The 23,050-nt window shown below is 40.9% G+C and overlaps 1 protein-coding gene across 1 annotated transcript in view; it reads left to right on the forward strand.

The window, feature by feature from the left end:
* The window catches only part of LOC113018008 (obscurin-like), a 62,944-nt gene extending 50,875 nt beyond the window's left edge, over positions 1 to 12,069 (forward strand). The window contains exons 14-21 of the mRNA XM_026161078.1: positions 3,962 to 4,258; positions 5,201 to 5,464; positions 5,717 to 5,821; positions 5,917 to 5,932; positions 6,022 to 6,113; positions 6,244 to 6,294; positions 6,382 to 6,438; positions 11,647 to 12,069. Coding sequence (XP_026016863.1) covers positions 3,962 to 4,258; positions 5,201 to 5,464; positions 5,717 to 5,821; positions 5,917 to 5,932; positions 6,022 to 6,113; positions 6,244 to 6,294; positions 6,382 to 6,438; positions 11,647 to 11,654 — 890 coding nt within the window. The 3' untranslated portion in view covers positions 11,655 to 12,069. The remainder of the gene's footprint in view (positions 1 to 3,961; positions 4,259 to 5,200; positions 5,465 to 5,716; positions 5,822 to 5,916; positions 5,933 to 6,021; positions 6,114 to 6,243; positions 6,295 to 6,381; positions 6,439 to 11,646) is intronic.
* Positions 12,070 to 23,050: the final 10,981 nt, after the last annotated feature.

The following is a 23,050-nucleotide window of genomic DNA, read 5'->3' on the forward strand; positions in this document are numbered from 1 at the left end:
TCCAGGCCATACTCGTCACAGATGTTTCTGTATACTATGCTGGCCACTTGGTTATGGCGTTCCATGTATGACCTGCCTGCTAGCATCTTGGTGGTAGTGCGATCCCCTCCGTTCTGACTACCTTCCCTCTCTTTGTTATCATCCGACTACACTTCTCCAGTCCGAACGACTTTCCGATGTCATTGCTGTATATCCAGGTGGTGTGGATCAGTGAATCGATGTCTTGTTCACTCTTGGGATACAGATTGATGTCATCCATGTATAGGAGGTGGCTGACGATTGCTCCATCCTTTAGTCGGTATCTGTAGCCAGTCTTGTTAATGATCTCATTGAGTGGGTTCAGGCCTATGTAGATCCCGCACTTGATGGCGAGTTGTGCTATGGGCTTGAAGTTGGCCTCTAGTGTTGTTCGTCACATCCCCATTGAGTTCCTGATGAAGGCTCTTAGGGTCTTGTTGATCTTGTATAGTTCTAGGTGTTCAAGGATCCTGGGGCATTGAGTCATAGGCCTTCTTGTAATCAATCCAGGCAGTGGACAGGATGGTCAGCCTAGCCTCACAGTCTCATCTGACTGCTCAGTCTAACGGTCGCGGTGGTGTTTTGCATCTCTGGTATTCTTGCCAATTCCTTTCTGTGCCCTGCTCATGTATTGAGCCATGTCCCTGTTCATGTTAGCTGCTCTGATGCCTGACAGGAGCTTCCATGTGGTACTGAAGCAGGTTATTAGTCGGTAGTTGGATGGGACCAGTCCCTTCTGGTGGTCCTTGGGGACCAGGACTGTGTATTGGAGTATTGCATATGTACAGTTACTGATCCACACAGAGCACTTAACGTGCGTATTCTTTCAGACAAACCACCTTTGTTGACGTTGTATTAATTGTTGCTATGGCAATGTGAGCAATGTCCATGTCTGGCTTCTTGGTTTGACTTTTACCAGAATGCCATTCTGGGTGGCCTGGAGCTAGAGAGACAGCCTCTCCACTCAGAGGACCTGTTTTACAGAGTACCCAGCCATTATGTATTGTGTCAATACTATTTCTCCACCCTAAATATGTCATATGAACGGGGACTTTACAAGACACACGTGGAAACAGAGCAGACTTGGCTGCTCCAGCAGGACCATGTAATTAAGCAGTTAGCCATACACAACCAGAGTGCTTTTGTACTCACCACTGAGTCTCTCACCAAGAATTATTTATGAATATGGACACATTCTTGCTCTCTGAAGTTTGGTTCTCAAGTGTTTTTCCTACTCTGCTGAGATATTACTTACAAAAGTAACTACTGGAGACACAGATGTCTGAGAGAGAAGGGCCTTGCCATAAAGTCCAGAAAGTGTCCAGACCACATGTGGAATGCACACACACCTTTGCAGCAGCTGGCCTGCCTGACATTTCATTTGTCTTTTGGATCACCTCCAATTATTGGCCACTTTTCCTAGGAAATTAGCTCTGTAACAGACAACCAACTGTGTTCTGTTGTACTGTGGCCCTGGGTCAAAATAAGTTATACCCTCAAGGCCCTGATAAGGCACAACAGGAGCCCAGCAGCCCTTGGATCATCATCTTGAGGAGGGCAGAAGGGGCACAGTTTAAAGGACTGGCTGGTATGGGAAGAGCCCAAGCCCCCTTTGTTTGTTTTGATCTCCTTTGTTGTATTTTGAAGATAATGTTAAGTTCTAGGATTATTATTTAGTTTGCCTTGAGTTGTCTAGTTATGTTTCACCTAGGTCTTCTGAGTTAGTTTCAAGTATTTCTTGTCTGCATGTTTCATGTTGTCTAGCTTGTGTTGTTATGTCTACGTCTCTCAGTGTTTCCTGTTTTATTGTGAAGAGTCAGGTGTCTCCATGTTCTATGTGTTTTGTTTTACTTCCTCCGTGGTGTCATTATGTTTATTTGTATCAGCTGTTTCCTCATGTATTTCCACTTCCCCTGATCACCTCCCATGTGTAATTAGTCTGTGTGTTTTCTATCAGTCTTTGTCGGGTCATCTGTGTTCCTTCCCTCCATCTAACATAAGGTTAAAGTATTTTCATGATTCTGTTCAGGTCATTTTTTTTTTTCTCTTCATAGTTCGTCTCATGCACCTGTTCAGAATCATGTTCATGTTACTTCGGCACGGTCCACTTTACCCAGTTTAGGTCTTTAGTTTTACTTTTGCTTCTGTTCATTTTCACCTTGTTTTGTGTCCAAGTTTTTCAGCCTACATAAATGACCTGCTTTTGGTTAAAATTTCAGTTCATCTCTCTAGTGTCTGCTTTTGGGTACGTTTCACAAACACACTGGTGTACACCGCCGTGGCACCCTTTTCTGTTTCTTATAAGTCGCTGCCATTGTAATTTCCATCATCAGTGGTCCATTGTAATCCTTAACTCAGGGAGAAAATTACAAAGAGCCAGATAGGTATTGTTGCACTGTGTGCTGACACTTGTCCTTGTGAACTGCTTCCTAGCCAACAATGCAGGCATCTGATATCACGACCCAATGACAAAGGACTGGTCCCAATGTGCTTCCCCTATTGAAATAGGCTGGTTGCTCCTACCAACAGAGAGATTCCTGTAACCTAGACATCACCAATAATCTGGTCTACAGGTTCTTCTGAAGGCAATGCACCAGTCCGAGGAGATGGTACTGAACAGCCCGCATGCTCTGGAGTGCGAGTGGGACAGAATGGACTGTAGCTGCAATTAGCTCCAGTAAACATAAGCATAACCTCCAGGTCAGGGCCAAACAAAAATGGGACAATGTAGGTTAGGCCTGTCACCGGTTTCAGGGAGAGTGTCCCTGTACTGGAATCCAGCCACATGCCTGAGACGTGTGTGGCTTAAATGGGCTAAAACCTGCTTTGTGTTTTGTTGGGACAACAGCCTTGATGCTATGAATGCTGCAGGCTAGAGCCTGTTTGCACCAAATGCCCCTCCACCTGCTTTTTTATAGAATAGAATTGCCTCTGAGGGAGATCCTCACCCTCTGAGACATAGTTAAAACATCAGTTTAACCTACATCCAACACATTCGAAATAAAAGAGGCCGATTTGACACTTACTTTCTTCAGGAGAGAGTTGGAGCACCAGACACACAGTGGAGATGAACCCACAGCAACACCGTGGGCCATCCAGGTGGTATGGACTGCCACCTGGTCCGTCCGTACCACACTCCCAACTATCTTAACCTTTTCCAGCTCCCTATTCAGAGTGGCTTCTTTCACTTGAGTTTGATAAAGGAATTTATGTATTAGGTCGGATCTCTGCTAACCACTCATGCAAGGTATGGGCCTAAGCAATGTACACAATTATCATAGATAAGCTCCACAGAACTCTTTTTTCCAAGGCCTAAACAGGTGTGGTCCACTCTTCTAGCAATATTCTGCCTGGCAGATTGCTTATGTACTGAGGGACTATGCACTCAAGGCATAAAGCACACCTCATGTGCTTAATGGCACAAAGGTTTGCCCAAGAAAGCTATGGGTGTAAGGCTGCTTTCTGCTGCACTCTCGCTTAGCCCACAACAATTCAGCTGCAGCCATCCTGGACTCAGATATACAGCGGCGAGACAGTCACTGTCAGATGTGAGACTCAGGGAGGTGAAGGAGCTCAGTGGCCGTATGAATGGAGAGCAGCCAAGTTAAGCAGACCTCCAGTATATAAAGAATACAGAATTGGCAGAGCTTCAGATTTTCACACTGGAGAATACAGATGTCGGGGCAGTAGGGGCTATTTCTTAACAGAGTGGAGTGAACCTGTTAATTTGAAAGTGTTAGACAGTAAGTGAAGTCATAATTCACACATATTGAAAATATAAACAGCAAATTATGAAGTTATTTATTGTGTATTTGGTAATAGTTGAAATAATAGTGTAAACTGTTGACTGTTAAATAATAATTTCGCTGCATACAAATACTGCATGGCATATATACATTTATACATAGTCAATCATCACTCTGAGAATGTAATGTCTCAACAGAACCCCGTCCTGTCCTCACTGTGTCTCCATCATGGCTGAGTCCTGGAGCCTCAGTAACTCTGAACTGTGAGGTTGAACATCCGTCTGCAGGATGGAGCTTCTACTGGTATAAAGCTGTTCCTGATCTATCAGAGAAATCCTCCAGTTATGAGCTGCTACCTGATGGCAGTGGGACTGCACAGGACTCCTACATCATTCATGGACAGACACACACAGCAGGATATGTGTGCAGAGCTGGAAGAGGAGACCCAGAGTATCACACTGATCACAGTCAACCAAAGTTTGTCTGGTCTGCAGGTGAGAGATTTTGTCTTTCCTCTCCATGACTATTTACCCTCTATTTCCAGTGACAAAGATAAAATGAGATTTAAAGCCCATATTGGCAGATGACTGGTACTTTTATGTTTTCTAATTAGGTATTTCCTAATTACAACCTTTTCTCCACCATGGAAACATGGAGGGCAGATTACACATGGGGGGGAGTAAAATGAGGAGATTATTTTGAAAAGAAGAGGACACAGACAGGCCCAAAGAAACAAACATCCACTCATCTGTTGACTTCCTTAACTCTAATTCAGGGTTGTGGGGAACATTGAGTCTATCCCAGCTGTCTTGAATGCTTGGAAAGAAGGAAACAGTTACCTTCTTTTCAAGTGCTCACGACTACGATGACCTGAGAATGACTGAGGACCCACAGATGTATCTCAGCTGTCACAGGGTGGTGAGAAATGGCCTGTATTTATATAGCGCTTTACTAGTCCCTAAGGACCCCAAAGCGCTTTACATATCCAGTCATCCACCCATTCACACACACATTCACACACTGGTGATGGCAAGCTACATTGTAGCCACAGCCACCCTGGGGCGCACTGACAGAGGCGAGGCTGCCGAACACTGGCGCCACCGGGTCCTCTGACCACCACCAGTAGGCAACGGGTGAAGTGTCTTGCCCAAGGACACAACGACAGAGACTGTCCGAGCCGGGGCTCGAACCGGCAACCTTCCGATTACAAGGTGAACTCCCAACTCTTGAGCCACGATCGTCACGAAATGGGGCCCAAGAAATGAACAACAAACTAAAAAAGATGAAAAAGACTGAATCAGAGAGGAAAAGAAAATACTGGTAGAAAAGAGGATAAATAGATGAACACAGAGACTGAGTGTTAACGTGTGACAAGAAATAAAGATTTGGAGACATGCAGAGGTTTAGTAAAAGGTTTACAATATTCACTTTTTCAGATGTTCATTCAGCAGCGTCTCTCACAGTGAGTCCTGACAGAGTGCAACACTTCACCTCTGACTCTGTCTCACTGACCTGTGAGGGAAACTTCACTGAGTGGAGAGTGAGGAAGTTCTCTGAGGACGGCTTCCTGTCTCACTGTGACTGCCAGAAACTGCGTGGATCCTCTTATAAGATCCACAGCTTACAGGAGGGTGTTACAGTGTACTGGTGTGAGTCTGACTCTGGAGAGTTCAGTAATGGAGTCAAACTCACTGTGCAAGGTATTCATTAGTTTTTGTTTTTCTAAATTTAAATTCTTCACAAATCCAATTGCGTCAATACAAATTTAAAAAATTTCATGCTGTCTGTTAGAGACACCACTCAGCAGGTTCTAACAACTGACTGTCATTTGTTTCTTTCATTATTAATTTATATATTTATTACTTCTCTTGGATTTTAGCATATATATATATATATATATATATATATATATATACCTATACCTATACCTGAAATGAGTTTTCTCATTTCAGGTTTTGGACGTGAAAGAAGTTCATTTATCGTTCCGTTCATCATCGGACTTGTTAGTGGAATTATTGTCGTGCTGCTGCTGATGTGTTGCTACAGAAAAATAAAGAGTGAGAGATTTTCTGATCGACTTTAATTTTTTTTTTTTTTTAATGCTGCGACACTTTTAAACAAACTGATGTAATAATGTTTGTGTTTTTTACAGAACCCTGTTGTAAAAGGTTGGTGCAGCAGTTTAGTTTCATTTTAAACACAACAATAACTTTGAATTATTCCTCATTAAATTTAAATTATTTGCTAAATGTTTCAGTCTCACTCAGTCTCCGAGCACCAATCAAAGCTCTGCTTCACAACAAACATCCAACCAGAATGAAGCTCAGGTTTACTCCTCTCTTCTTCATGGTGAGACCAGAAATGATTACTTTTCTCTTTATTACAGTTTTTAACACTCAGTTTTTTTTTATTAGATAAAAACAAAAATAAATCATTATATTTAACTTCTTTTATAACTCCTATTTTCAATGACTTGTAGGTGATCTTTCAGTCTATGAATCAATCAGAGGCTCTGGAAACACTGGAAGTGGTACAAACAGTATAAACTTTGATAATAGCAGAGCTGTAAGAAATGTAAATATTTATTCTGACTGATCAAACTTCATTATTATTTCAGCAGATGAATACAACAACGTCACATCTGGATTTCAGCTTGAAGGTCTTGATAAAAGGAGTGAGTACAAGAAACATGAAATGTAATAATTGGTCGATTGTTTTTGTAACTTGTGTAATTTTAGAGGAAGACAGTCTCCATGTTATTAAATACAATAATCCATCATCACAACAGGCAGACATGATGGCACAGAGGAGAGCTCTGACTAGGGATGGGTATCGAAACCCGGTTCTTGTTGAGAACCGGTTCCCACTGTTTCAATTCCTTGGAATTGTTTGCCATTTTTGCAAACGATTCCCTTATCGATTCCAGTCGCCCCGAATGACGTCACCACGTTGCGGAGCGTCATTTACTAAGCGGCTCAAACGCTCAAAAGTTTGGTTATACTTTACGAGACGACAGGGCAACTTGCAATAGAGATTGAAAATGTGACGTCACTCATGGGTAAAACTGCAAAGAATTCTGGGAACTCGTGGCAAGAGGTACTAGCGCACGCAGGCTTTCAATTGAAATCAGTTAAACAGCGATAAAAAGAAACACAAAAAATGGCAAGAAGCTGTTGTATTATTAACTGCAATAGCCGGTCGCATGACAGCCACGGAAAGCCGACGGGTAAAGAGATCAGTTGTTATCGGATTATGTCGTTGAAGAGAAATTGTTCGAGCCATGTTTCCGAAGTAACAAAGAGGCGACTGGATTGCAGCCATTCAAAGACCAAATATAACGTCCCAGAACACTCCAGCTCACAGGTTAGTCTGCTCCAAGCATTTCCACAAAGGTCAGTCTGCTGTTGTAGTTAATGCGTCATTTTTCTTAACATAATTGGTGATATAGGTTACAAGCAAGTCTGGCGCTGAACAGAAATTGTCGCGCTATGCTCCTTTGTTTACTGTGCATAAATAGTAAATTGTCCTGACCAGTGTTGGGTAAGTTACTTTAAAATAGTAACTTAGTTACATTATTAGTTACTTCTCTCAAAAGTAACTCAGTTACTTCAAGTTACTCGTTACTTTCAAAGTAACTGAGTTACTTTTAAGAGAAAGTAACTTTGGTTTTACTCAGAATTCTCTTGTTAATGTGTTGCTTCCATAACTTTGCCAGTCTTCTAGCTTGCTTACTTGCCACAAGTGGCATCACATACAGTACTTAGCTACTTCTGAAGAAATTATAATGGGACCCTAAAAAAAATTACTATGTACAATAATGGATTTCTATACATTTTACATCAGATGAAAATGTTTGTTGTAAGATTCAGATAATTATTTGTTAAAAGCTAGATATTTTAAATGAGAATAAGAAAGAAAAGTATTTCCTTGTGCCCACCTCTCCCTATTAATGCCCTACCTGCCCCCCTGGCAAAACTTTGCTAGACCCGCCCCTGCACAGTTACCAGCTGTCAGCTACCTAAAAAAGGATCCTGGGGTTATTTGTCTCTCAGAAACAGTTCATAACTTCCCTTCAACTCATTCATGTCACCTAAAAGGTAAACCTGTTTCTCCATCACCTGTTCAGCTCTGATGATCCAGTAAGGACATCTCCTGGTTTCATCTTCATGTTTCCCTCTCACCAGATATCCAAACCATATCATGACCAGCAGCTTTTTTGCAGCTGTGGCTCCAGCAAACATCAGCTGATACTAGAAATTAATATTAAATAAATTCTAACAATAGCTGATCAAGCTTAAACGTGCTGCTGTTGTTTAGCGCGACATCCGCTGGTTTCCTCTTTCGGCGCAAAGTGAGCGATAAACAAACAAGAGAGAAAAGACGATCAGCTGATCATTGATCAGTTTCATGATTGAAGTAGAAATGGGAGAGGGAGGGTGAGAGGATGAGAGAGGAAGAGGCAGCTGTGCAGCAAAGACACAGAATAACTCCAGCTTTGTGCCTTTTTCATTGTAGCTGAATTATGGGACAAACTGTTCCTTTTCACCTCAATAAGAAACGCGTAATATTTTCTCTGAATACGAGACGGGATGGTTGGCAACTCTAATAACTTATGAACAAAATAAAGTTCAACATCATTAACTTCATAGCACCCACCCAGCTGTATAGAAACTCCGTCATGCTAGCTAGCACGCAGTACGGAAAAAGTCAGAATAACGAAAATAAACTCCACCTAAACTTGGTTTATATCTGACCCAGAGAGACTGCAGGTCATAACTTCTTACCTGAAGTTCAGTTCACACTTGGACCGGTGGCCGCCTCGGGTCTCTTTTCCTTCTGCGTCCCTTTTCCTTCATCCACCTGCTGGCTTCCACCACTTGCTAATGTTACTGAATCTGTGGAAGCTCCGCGATAGCCACCACACGAAGTAACGAGTAACGAGCCTATCTAAATCCCAGTAACGAGTAACGCGTTCCTGATTTTGGCATAATAACTAGTTACCGTGCTCGTTACCACAATAATAACGTAGTTACTGTAACGCGTTAGTCCCAACACTGGTCCTGACACAATATTGCGTTTCGCTTCTGTTATTATGGTACATTGACAAAAACATATACTTTTATTCACAGGATAAAACAGTTGTTTTGTATCACTAATTGCCCATTACGATTACAGCATACAATATTATTGTCACTGCTACATTTCTGTGATGCTACCAGAAATAATTTCCACTACTAATTAATTACCATTGAGCTCAAAGGTCCTATTAATAAACGGTTAACGAATGTGTATTTATGAAGACGATTTGTGAGACTGGTAAATATGTACGATGGTCTTTACTTTCTACACGGTGCATTTCAAGGTCCTGTACCCATCCGTCGGTAAACTGTACCTGGGCTTGTTGCAGTGACCTGAAGTTACTAAACTTCATGAGTGTATGCACTCACTCCAAGAACCGTATAATTATAAATATAAGCGTGGTGAAAGTTGGGCAGCACGCTAATGTATTTTGTCCCTCTGTGTGCTCGTAAGGGTCTGACCCTTTCACTGGTTTGATTTTTTTTCCTCGTATCTTTTCTTTGTCTTTTCATCAAGTCTGTCTTTGTACGGACCGGCATTGTTCTCCTTCGTTTTGTACATACCTTTTTGGGGGGCAAAGAAAAAGCAAGAATTCATTGGAACCGAAGAATGAACGTTTTGCGGTGCTGCAAATGCTTGCATTTGATGCAGGTACTTGGATTGTTTTGCCACGAGTTCCCGGCATGCAATGCACGAAAGTCACGTGGTCTGTCAATCTCTATACTTGCAAGTAGATATTTCTTTTAAGGGAGGAAACACTACGAATATGCAAAAGCATTTGCTCACAAAACACGCAATGACCTTAAATGAATGTCGTGTTTTTAATTCCGCTCCGGACTCATGAATCTCAACCCAGCAGCAGCGGTAACGTTTGTATGTCCTCTCCCGTTAATGCGGCAGGTAAATAATCAACTAACAGCGCATATTATGTTAGCGTGATCTGCCTTATTACAAAACCTGCCATTAGTGTGCATTTAGGCGACCATGATGAGAGAGACAGACAGAAGCTGTGTTCCAAAACGTCGGCTGCATCCTTCGGAGGACCCGGCCTTCGCGGTCTACGTGGGCTGGGTCCTTCGAAGACCGAGAAGGCCGGAAGTGCGAGGATGTGAAACGGAACGGTCTAGCCTTCAGATTTGCGTCTAGCCTTCAGATTTTCGTCACCGCTGTCTCGGTGGAGTTTAATAAACTTGGCCGTCTGCTCCTTGCTATCTAAAATATAACAGGACACTGGCGTAAATTCTCGACAGTCTCACACTTCTGTTTAATCAGTTTTCTGTTTGACGTTTATTCAGCTGTGTGAAAATCCTGGAGGAACCCACCAGATAGATTAATAACGTTTTATTTAATCTAATAATCTAATAACTTTGATCTCAGCCAAACCGATTTACTCCGGAACCAATAAAACACAGAAAAAAGGCAAACAATTACATTTTTAAGTTATCCGAGTGACTTATATGTCATGTTTAACCTGAGTAGCGAAAGAGCGGCGGTCTGAAAACGACGAAGCCGTGATTCCGCTGCTCTCGCCGGCTCGAGTGACCACTGAACCCCCCGGCTTGCTATCCAGCAGGTGGCTAACAGACGTCTCCAAAAACGTCAGCGCACTTTTGCAAATATGCGATGTCTTGATAAACCAAGCAGATATTTGAAATTTACACAGCTTCTTTCTCGCCTGAAAATATGTTAGAAGTTTATTTTGTGACCCAGAAAGATTAATAAGAGTAATTTTAAAACTTAGCAGCGGCCGCAATTGTTGGCAGCTGAAATTTGGCTGCGCCGCGCTATGAATTCTGGGATATGGTTGGCCACGAAGGACACACCCGACCCATCCTTCAAATTCGGGGAAATGAAGGACGCATTTGTCGGCTGCATTTGAAGGAGTCGACGAATTGGTTGGCTCAGATGCTGGCAGTTCTCGCTGCAGTCTACCGTTAGCGTCTCCTTTCAGGCCAGGATATACGAATGCCACCGAGCAGTGTCTAAGTTTGTGGTAAAAGGCTTGCACCCATTTGCACCCAGAAGTGTGAGACGGTCGATTTTCGGTAAGTGAATGTGTTTAATTGTAGGCAGGGACATTACTGGATATTCTTGTGTAATTGCTACAGAAGAATATTTATTTTATTATTTTACATTTACAATTTTTTTTCCTGGGGACTCCGTGACACCCCATTGAAGAGCCATAGGCTGGATCTCTTAAGGATCTCTTAAGATCTCACTGTTGGGTTTGTAAGGCCATGTTACTCCTAAATTTCTATCTTGTTCAAAGAGAAGATATAAAACAAAGTTCTAAGCTAATCGACCTTAGTGTTCTCCTTTATAAAAAAAAAAAAAAAAAAAAAAAAAGAATCGTTAAACAGAATCGAAAATGGAATCGGAATCGTGAAAATCTTATCAATACCCATCCCTAGCTCTGACTACAATAATGTGAATCCTGAATCAGCCTCAGGTACAAATGTGAACTCTGCACACACTGAATCATTAGTAATCAGATTACATGTGCAGTAAAATGTGTGACATCACTCTTAAAGTTTCAGAGTTTTGTAAAACTGATGAGCTGAATCACGACTTTCTTTAGTTATGTTGTGTTTCTGTTGTGGTGTCTGAATAAAATAATGAGCCTCTTAAATTTCAAACACACATGCAGCTAAAATGTGGGAAAGTGTAAGTTTCCCTGATGAGATCAGTTCTGTGTGATTAAAGGATGAAAGTGTAAAAGGTCAGAAAGCATCATCACATCTTTGGCACCATTATTTCTTTGTTTTTCATTTTTGAAGTCGTATTTGTTCTGATTTTGTTTCAGGTCCATAAAAAGATTATTTCAACAAAACTCAAGACTCACGAACAACATCAGCAACAAAATCCAACTCAGAACATTTTGACAACGTTTAGAGAACTGCCAGCATCCAGATCAACAGCAGTTATATTAAACAATGACATGCTGTTGGTTTAATGTCAGAAGACTGATAATATGGTTCATCTTTGTATTCAAATCTTACTGTGTTTATTTCTGTTGTAATAAGTGGAGGTTGGATGGTGTGGGACATTGTTTCCATCATGACACAATTTCATGATTTGGTTCTGTGAGTTTGTTTCAGTCTCTTATTTAAAAAAAATATCTTTATTTATCTTTCACTCACTTCCTCCTGGATTTTACCTGCGATCTTTAAAGCTTACTGTATTACATTTTTATTGCATATTTTTGCATATCAGTAACAACAACAAATAATAATAATAATAATACTAATAATAAGAATTAATAATTTTCATGTTAATTACATTACTTGTTGCCAAATTGTGATGCACAAAAACTGTATAGTCATTGTTCAGATTTTACAGTGTGATTCATGTCATCACTGAGGCCATGAAAGAGAAAAAAATGTGTTTGATCAAAATGATTGTTTCTGTAGGTGATGTTTGTGTCTTTTCTGCTGTGTACAGTTTGATGTGTGTAAAATAATTTTGGTGCTTTAAAAACTAATCAAAATAATATCACAACAACACTTCCTCTGAGTGACCCGTTATGCTTACATGTGTATAAAAATGTTGTTTCTTCTTTATCCATTTTATTAAACTGCTGAAAATGACTCATGATTTCTGGCTGAGCTCCCAGAAAAGAGGAAGTGCAGCCTGTGGATGAAGAGAAAAATGTTTTGTTTAGTAAATGACTTGTTTTAGCAAAGAGGCAACAAGAAATGCAGACAATAACAGCACAGTGGTGTTCTCTTGACAACTTCATGCTGACATTGTCAAATATAAATATAAAATATTTTCTCAGTTGAAGGGATAAAAAGTGTCAGGTGTGCCCCTGTAGCTCTGCACTTGTTCTCTGTGTGGACTGCACATTTTTATATGATCTACCTGTACTGGGAAAAATACCACACTGTGAGAACTGATGAAAACTCTCATTTAGAAAAAAAATCAGCATATAGTTGTCAAGTGAAACTGTAAAGAGCATGTTTCTCACACTGATAACCAGCTGTTTTTATGATTATTTATGATATGTTCAGTTAGTTATTCTGTTTTCACTTTATTGCTGCCCGACATGTTGCTAACAGAACAAAGAAGTAATCTGTTCTCCACATCAGAGAGACATCAGTGTTCAAGGTCCTAAAGGACCCTTTATTTACCAAGTAGCCGCCTGGACTTATTTGGTCATTTTGGCTGTAAGAATCTCAGAATCAAACTATAAGTGAATACTTTTGCCCTTTTTTCAGAATAACCTCAGCGTTCAATATCGGGCAGTCATTTCACATTATTGTATTGTCATGAGTGGAACCACAGTTTAAAGTGGGAAAGAAAAACAAACTCTGTTTTTTCAGATTTATAGTTATGTCGAAACTGATATTCAACAAAATGTAACACAACATAACTTTAAATATGAACTCTACTAAATTGGTACAAAAACGTTTTTGAACCTATTCCACTTTTTTATAAATCATCCCTTTTATATTACAAATCTCCAGGCATTTTGGGGCGTTGCCACCTCTCCGCACCCGCCTCTCTGTTCCGTGTGTCATCAATTCTTCCCTGTGATTGGACCGTCTTTGCACGTGCATTCTAATGATGCACTGTAAAGTTTCGTAATGCTCATCTTCTCATCTTTCAGTAACCGTTTGAAATGTCTCTCTTAAACCAACTGCTCGAGGAGTTACAGTAGTGTGGGTCAGCCATGGTAAAACCCAGCGGGAGTTGATTTTTCTGTGTTCAGACAGCAGCAGCTTGTGAAAGTAATACACCAAGTATCCCCGAAAAGCTCAGCTTCTGTTCTTTTCTGAACCATTCACATTTTCCGCTGGAGGGCCCAGAGTAAATAGGTCTAAGTGTCAGTGTGGATATACAGATATACAGAAGTACAATCACTGGACTGTGTTTACAGCTGGTGGCCAATAGAGGGAGACATTAATCAATTTATAATTTATTGTAGCTGTCATGGTCTCCCAGTCCTCCTGGTCAACCAACACGTTGTCTCTCCTCACGAGTATAATGAACTCGATACTTTACTTTCTGTTTCTGTTCTGTGTCTCCTGTACGCACTGCAGCAGTTTCATCAAAGAGGCAACCTGGCTGCCTTAAAGGTCATGAAAATTCATTCAGAATTAGCAACAATGATGGTAAATGGACTGATTCTTATATAGCGCTTTTCTACTCTCTCGGAGTACTCAAAGCGCTCTATACAACATGCCTCATTCACCCAATCACACCCACTCGTACAAGCACTTCTAAACTCAAGTGCAACTAACAAGCATTCACACACATTCACACTCCGATGAATGCATCGGAGGGCAATTTGGGGTTAGTATCTTGCCCAAGGATATTTGGCATGCAGACTGGAGGAGGAATCAAACCACCAACCTTCCAATCAGTAGCTGATCTGCTCTACCACCTGAGCCACAGCCACCCAAATGATGTTAGTAATTATATGACATCATCAGTGTTATATATTAAAAAGTATTGGTACTAGTATCAGTATCATCGATACAGGCCCTATATTTACTTGGTATCAGATCGATACCAAATCTTGCAGTATTGCTAACAACAAACAAACAGTGAAATATTAAGTTCTTTAAACTGTTATTATTTCAGCACCATGGACAGCACACAAGGTTTTTACTGCATGAGCTGTGCTCTCTAACATGTGACTGTTTGTAGTGTATACATCTCTCTCCCTCTCTTAAGGTGACAGGTTAATCATTTTCATTAAAAAAAATACTGTCGTACTGTTTCTAGGGTCCCTGTCCCTGGGTATATGCGTACTCTGAAGAGCACATCATGTCACTGTAAATGTTTATGTATATTTGAATTAAGAAATCATAAGAGAATCTGTCTCTCTCTGTACCCACAAACCACATATAAATTTATTTTTCTTTGTGTAACTTCAGGTTGCCAGATCATTGTCACTCTCCCCCTTTCCCATACAAAAACATATCTCAGATATAATCACCATCTAACATACAGAAAGACCTGTGACATATAAACACTGGGTTGTGTTTACAGCTGGTATTCAACATAGGGCGCAATTTAGTTATTCATCGCAATGGATTAAACTGCTTGGCTGAATGTTAAATATTTACAAGAGCTGTGATGATAAAGGAGACTTTGACTTCAGAGTCTATTACTTACATCACAGCATGTTGCAGAAGAATAAAAAAAAACTCTGTGTGTTGTAAATGTAGCTGTAACTGTGTCTAAAGAACAACTTTAGATCAAAATCAATCTGCTGTCAGAGCAGGGCAGCTGTGGGTACAACTGTAGCCTCGACCAGTGTATGAATGTGAGAGTGAATGAATAGTGGAATTGTAAAGCGCTTTGAGGGCCCCAAAAAGCACTATATAAATGCAATCCATCATTATTATTATTATTATTAAAATAAAAGTTATTTTTTTAGAAAGGATGAAACATTTCTTATTGATTATTGGCTGAAAGTGATTAAAATTTTTAATGTTGTGACACAGTGCCCGACTCTCTGAAAGGGAGGGGAACATCTGAACGGAGGGAAACATTCAAAGAGGCATATGCCTGCTGAATGGCCTCCACAACCCTGTGGGACAATCGAGATTTAGACAAGGGTCTGTCCAGAAATCCAGAGTGGAAGCTGAAAAATGGCTGGTCTGACTTCCTTCTTTTTTTTTTTTTTTTTTTTTTTTTTGGGCCTGTCCCGTTTGGCTCTTTTGCCATCAGAATTGTTGTCTAAAGGCAGAGAAAGATGCCCAACGGATTTACTTTACCAAATTGACCATCCCAGCCTTGCTGTAATGGTCCATTTGATTCACCTTTTATTGTTTCTTTTATTTTCACTTACTGAATACGGGACAGACTTGACTGGGGGAAAGAAGGGGAGAAAGAAAGAGGGAAAGAGAAACAGCTGAGAAGAGGGATGGGGGAGAAGGGCAAAAGACAAAAACCAACAGAACGGGCAGAGAAGAAAAAAATGCATATATCAATCACCTGGATCACCTGCTGAGAAAGAAAAAAGAAAGCAAGCAGAAGAGAACAAGAGTAATAGAATAAACAACATCACAATGATATATGGGAATATGACAGCAAATACCAAATATTAAACATCATTGTGCAGCACATAAGATCAACAGAACACAGTGTGCTTTGAGGTAGGAGCCAAAAAGGGTGTAGTTTGTGGGTGTGATCACCCGTGTGTACACCTGTGAGCATGGACGCGCTTGTTTTTTATTTTTTAAAAGGTTCCTTCTTGTAATAATCTGCTAGAGGGTGTGGGGGGGCCACAGCCCCGTCCTCCAGGGCATGAAGCAGGTATGGAGGAGAGCAAACTCCAGACATCCAATCTGGATTTAAAAACCATCACTGATGTCGATTGCCTAATTTGAAGAGGAAGATTATTCCAAAGCTTAGGAGCCACAATAGAGAACGCTCGGTCTCCTCTCAGTTTCAACCGTGATTCGGGGACTGAGAGCAACAGCTGCTCAGCTGACCGGAGCGAACGAGTGGGGACATAGGGCTTCAGCAAATCAGACAGATACGCAGGTGCCAGACCATTTAAAGATTTAAAAACCAATAAAAGAACTTTAAAATGAATTCTAAATTCAATTGGAAGCCAGTGCAGGGAGGCCAGAACCGGAGTAATGTGCTCAAATTTCCTTTTACCGGATAAAAACCGTGCCACAGCATTCTGTACTAGTTGCAGGCGTGTCAGAGTGCCCGGTCCAACCCCTATTAAAAGGGAGTTACAATAATCCAAGCGTGAGGTTATAAAAGTGTGGATAACAGTCTCCAAGTCACGCCTTGAAAGAAAAGGTTTAACCTTCGACAGACGCCTGAGTTGATAGAATGACGATTTCACCACCCCATTCATGTGGCCATCAAAGGTAAGTGCAGAGTCAATTTTTAACCCAAGATTGGTAATCGAGGTCATCAGCAGCAACCCAGAGTTAGGCCAGAGGATAACCCCTGTGTCACCTTCATCATTGCCTTTGGACCAACAGAGCATGCAACACACAAAGGATCATGTCAACTGCAGCCTTGTGGAGGTCCAGCTGGTGGACCGCACACCAGGAGGCAAACAGCCCCCAAAGAAAGCAGTAGGCAGTCCTGGTGGATGGTGCACAAAACTCCTGCAGCATTCTCACTTTTAGATCAGGCCAGGCATGGAGCATCTCCCTCTCAAGGTACAGGCTGTCACCCTGAGTCCTACTGGGAATGGAACAGTGACCCCCTCACCTGGGACAGGAGGTCCCTCAGAACAGGGAGCTCCGAGGGTGTCCTGGCCATGACTGGCAGGAAAACTGAAAACTAGCATGTAGGGCCAAAGAGGGGCCACCAGGATCAACCTCAACTCCTCAGTCTGTACCCGGTTAAGGAATAACTGGAGGAGGAAGTATGGAGAGAGAGCTTGTGGCCAGGAGTGCAACAGGTTGTCTCCAGGGAGAAGAACAGATGGCAATGTGTCGATTCTCTGGGGGGAAAAAAAGGTCTACTTCTGCCCCTCTGAAGCGACTCCAGATCTGGTGGACCACATCTGGATGGAGTCTCCACTCCTGTTGGATTGGGCTACCCCACGAGTGAAGCCCAAATGGGTCTAGGCACACCCCGAAGGTCTGCTGTCAATTCGGGGTGAGGGACATGGAGGCTCTGATGGACTCCACGGTCATGCCCAGAAATCATGTGATGTGGGAAGGCTGCACGTGACATGAGCAGAGCTACATGGCTGCAAAACTGTCCTTTAGTGCTGCAGAAGGATACGGCCCGATGCAGTGGGAGAAACTCTCACTCACTGGGTTAACAGCCAGTCAGCCACAGAGAGGACCCACTAGCCACGTGAACGCACTGACAGAGGTGTTCTGACTTTCATGCATGTTTCTCACACAGCATGCTGGTGCTCTTGGCTTCTTGGTCTTATGGGGTGCAGATACTCTCTCAGCACAATTTACCACACTGCTGGGTGTTATCTACACTAGTGTATTCAGCTTTGCTGTAATGTTTTGGTTCTGGGTCTCATCATGTTGCACCTTCCTTGTGTTTGTTTTGATATTATGAAGATTAAGGGCACAACTTCACAAATCTGAATACAAACACACACACAAAGAAAAGAAAGGGGGGTGATGATGTTTCAGATTAATATTAATTGACAGATGCCTCAGCGTGTAGACAAGAGTACATATGATATGTGAGTCTAGTGGTTCAGGTCACCCTTTAATTCTTTTCTGACCCCCCTTTGTTCTTCTGTGCAGACTGTGATGACTTCATGTGTGTAAAAGACTGTTGTAGGTTTATTTTTATCTGCTGAAAATCTGATACCACAAAATTTCTGTCTGGGCCTCCAAGAAAAGAGGAAATGCAGCCTGTGGTTTCAGCCTGAAGTCTAACGTTTATTTTCTTTAAAGTCAACACAGCAGAGTGGAAATGTGCAGGTATGACAATGTGTGAAAACAGGTTAAAAGTAGCTTTATTGTGGTGATGACACATGCTGGACTAAAGAATAAATAAAGCATGTGGGCATCAAGAGAAACGGTGAAAAGCTTGTTTCTCACGCTCATGTCTTTAAGAGTCTCTGCATGGACGTGCTGTAAATGTTCATTTATCTCTGAAATAAATAAAATCATCCATCACTCTCTCTGTCCACAACATCATATACAGACATGTTTTCTTCTTACTGCAACTTCTAAACAGGCCAGTTCCTCACAGTATAACACAAAAATGTGTAAGCTGCAAATAAGCTAAAAACATGAAATTATATGTTAATGTATTTTACCTTTCAAACACAAAAGTGATGGGAAGAAGAAACACACCTGCTGTTAAAGAATCTAAAACACCAGGATGTCACCATGTTTGTATGTGTAGATGATACTGCACCAAACCTTAATTATAACCTTTGTAAGAATGTGTTTGACAGGATTAAGGATGGAGGCTGTGTTTGCAGGCTTTAACTTAGATTGATATTATAGACTGTATATTGACAATGGCCACTGTCTCGTTTTTTGAGTGATAAACTGAGGTACACTGCATGCTTATATGGAGGGGACTAGCCGATCACAAAGTTACCACAACTTAAAACATTCACTGCTCTGTTGTTCTGTTGTCTTTTTGGACTAATTTGGGTGGAGCCTATAATAACCTTTATATTGTGAAAGATGAGTTCCACTTAGACAGGTTATGGAGAGCCAGACAACCATTCATGTTCGCATCTATACCTAGTTGCAATCACCTGAATCACCAGTTAACATAATAATATATGACTTTTGACTGTGTGAGGAAGCCAGAGTACCTGGAGAGAACCCAGACAAGGAGAACATGCAAACTCCATACAAAAATCCTCAGCTGGTGGATTCAAACCTGCAACCTCCTTAATGTTTAATGTCTGTGTAGGTTCTCAGTCATCCATCTCATGGTAGTCTAAGGAGTTTGGAAAGAAAGTGACTAAACTTCTTTAAGTTTCTTTAAGACGTGTCACCTCTCATCTAAGAGGCTTCTTCACTTCTAGAGGCAAACAGTGGAGACTCCAGTGGGAGTTGTCTCTTAAAAAGGTTCATAGACCCAATACTAATCATATGTGTCATCACATGAGCCAAGGTGTGAATAAAGGTTTGGGTCATTATGCTGCATTGAAGACACCTCTGAACTCGGATGTTGGAAATTGGGAGTGACGTCACTCCTGAGTTAGCATGTTGCAGAAAAAGCTAGGAAACAGGATTTGTTTTGGTTCTTGGTAAATTAGAGCCACGCAGGTATGAATAGCAGTGCAGCATAATACTTGTTTTTTTGACTAATTGGTGCTCAAACCTAATCACGGCTTTTTTAGTGAGTCAAAAATACACCACAGTGGCAGTACAGACTTTGTCGTGGCCAGATGACTGGAGAGTGGCGCGAGCCCAAAAGCAGACGGTTGAGACAGGAATGAACTTAACAAAAAACAAGCCGTTTACTTTAGGCTGGATCAACAATATAAACAAAAGCAAACAGAAACTAGGACGATGTTAACAGTGAACTAAACTGGGGAAAACTAACACTAGACACAGTGAACATGAAACCTGAATGTGGCTAACATGGACATGAATACCTGAGACTTGACTGAACAGAAACATGGCACATGGTGAAAAGATGACCTGCCAACGAACGAATGAAAACTCACACCAAAAATACACAAGAGGCTGACGAAGGAAGTGGAACACACGGGAAACACAACTGCAATAAACATAATGACGCACGAGGAGGACAAACCAAACACAGGACGTGATACTGTCAAAATAAAACAGAAAAAATGGAAAAAGACACCTGAACCAGGGAAGAAACAGACATGGGGACATAGAAGCAGAAATGGGAGACGAAAACAGTGACATGACTGGACACAGAACACACGTGGACATACAAGACTGACAGAGGCGACATGGAAGTACGAGGGGAACGTGGCGAGGGAACAAGGAGACGAGACACGGACATGACTAAGGAACAAACACAGAGTTCATGACTCAGACAGGAAACAGGAAATGACACAGCGACAAGAAAACATCCATCAGAAATATGACTAAACTTGGATGCAAAACCAGGTCTAACCTCAATACTAACTAATAGAAAACTAAAAGATCACAACACAAAGAAATCACAAAAACACAAAAAACTCAAACTGCTGGGTCAAACGACCTCGAACCATAACAGTTTTACTCCTGTTTATGTTCAGTGCCGCCATCTTGGATCGTTAACTCAGAGTACGCTGGTCTGCTCAGACTTTCAGAGTGGGAGATCTGAGTTGAGGAAGCGTTCCACAAAAAAAATTCTGACTGGCAACTTTTGACTTATTCAGGCATTATAACCAGAGATTTCAGGAGAGACCTTGCCTCAACCCTCTCATGTGACCAATTCAAGTCACCTGTGGTAAAATTTCTTATATGAATAAGAATCTTTTAAAACAATGCTCTAAGTTTGTTTGTTTTGTTTGATTTTCTCTCAGTTTGATCCTGATGCTGTTTAATCTTTACTTCATTACTCAGTACTCTTTTCTACGTTAATGCTGATGGTGAGACATTGTTATTTTTCTCTTTACTCAATAAATAATTAGACTTTTTATTTTTACTTTTTAATGTTAAGAAGAGGAAAGTAAATCCGTTAGGCATCTTTCTTTGCCTTTAGACAACAATTCTGATGGCAAAAGAGCCAAACGGGACAGGCCAAAAAAAAAAAAAAAAAAAAAAAAAAAAGAGGAAAGATCACTGCAGATGTTTGCATTTTAGAAATGCAAATATCTGCAGTGAAACTTCAGAGACAGAACATATCAGAGTAGTTTTATCATTGTACGTGTGTAGAGTAGGGTTGTCCAAAATTGACACTTCCTTAGTAATCATTACTAAAACAGAATGAAGATGCTCATTTGCATCAATGTTGATATCAGTAGTCTTGTCTTGGCTTCCTCCAGCTGAGGCATAATTTGACAGCACTGCTGCAGACAGACAGGCACGCAGCTCCTCCCCTCACTAACAGCTGAATGATCATAATGTTCAACACTTTAGTAGGAAAGGTCAGAGGTCAGCAAAGCTTCTGTTTAAGACGCTGACATCATCAACTTCAAACAGCGTGCAGTCAGGACCTTAGAGGATGCACGAAGCATGTGTTGGGTGGGTGAAAGTCCCTCCCAATGAAAAGTCTACACAGTCGACACATTTGCAGGACTCTGCTCTCGAAGCTGAATCCTGCTTCTGTGAATCAGCTGCGCTTTGATAGTTTGGAGGGACACATAGTGCCACCTGCTGCAGAGATATTGTTAAATAGTGGTTAAAAATCTGTAAATGATATCAAACATAAGATATGAATGCAGTAGAAACTCATTAACCTGAAGATGTAGAGCACAGAGCGATGAATCAAACATCTTTATTCCCATTAAATGTTTTATTGTTGAGTGCGCTCTCAGTGCAGCTGTTTATTTCTGAGGCTCTGAAACTTTAAACTGGATCAATTTAAACTTGAAAGGTTACAGTCCCACAGCCTAAAAAAGGAAACATGGACATAACTTTATTTGCAGATGAAAGTGAAATAAATTTGATTTGCATGATCAGACACTCTTGCATCTGTTCTCTGTAAAAGACACTTAGTATCAGTCAGCCTAATTTCTGATACAATGGATCCATGCTTTCATGATGTTATGCCAAATTCTCACCCTACCATCTGAATGTTGCAGCAAAAACTGAGACTCATCAGATCAGACAATGTTTTTACAAACTCATGTTGTCAGATTTTGGTTTTGAATTATAGCCTCAGTTTCCTGTTCTTAGCTGACAGGCATGGCAGCTGGTGTGGTCATCTGCTGCTATATGACATTTACTTCATGTTGTGCATTCAAAGACACTGTTCTGCATATCTCGGTTGCAATGAGTGGTCTGGCCATTCTCCTCTAACATTGAGTTATTTTCACCCAGTGAACTGCTGCTCACTGGTTATTTTCTCTTGTGACTACTCTCTGTAAAACTTTGCTGCAGTGTTAAATCTAAAAACAGACATAGATCAGGAAACTAAACTAAACTAAACTAAACTAAACTAAACTAAACTAAACTAAACTAAACTAAACTAAACTAAACTAAACTAAACTAAACTAAACTAAACTAAACTAAACTAAACATGGTTTAAAGCACAAATGTTAAAACTACATTCTTCTCGTTTCACCACTTACAACATTCATATAACTGCTGTGTTTGTGGCTGTGCTGTATCCAAATATTTAACCTTCCAAATGAGTTATTATCATCTGATTTTACTGCAGCTGTTCTCACTGAAAATATTTTATGAGAATTATTAGTATTATTATTTTATGTTAACAATATTTAAATAAAATAAATGTTTTTCACACTTAAAACAAGTCTTGGACTTGTGTTCTCCTCATTTCCTCTTTAACCCTCAGTCAGCTCACATATGTGTAATGAAACTTACTGTCTGTCTGTTATTGGTCAGTTTAGTCTGTGTGTTAAAGGCCTTTTCATAAAAATCTGGTCAGACCTTGTTAAGTTGTTATTTCTGTGTAAAAGGAAGGAAGCAGAGAGAAGTTTTAAAACCTCTTTGTTTCCTTCTCAGCTCTTTGGTATCTGCTGTGCTGCTGCTTCACTCTCTCTCTTTAAAGAAAGTTGTAAAAGTTTTAAACTCTTTGTTTCCTTCACAGCTCTTTGGTATCTGCTGTGCTGCTGCTTCACTCTCTCTCTTTACAGAAAGTTGTAGAAGTTTTCAGACGTGTCACTGCTGGATGTGAGGATGGGAGCC

The sequence above is a fragment of the Astatotilapia calliptera genome, unplaced genomic scaffold (genome assembly GCF_900246225.1).
Source record: "Astatotilapia calliptera unplaced genomic scaffold, fAstCal1.2 U_scaffold_30, whole genome shotgun sequence".
Lineage (NCBI taxonomy): Eukaryota > Metazoa > Chordata > Actinopteri > Cichliformes > Cichlidae > Astatotilapia > Astatotilapia calliptera.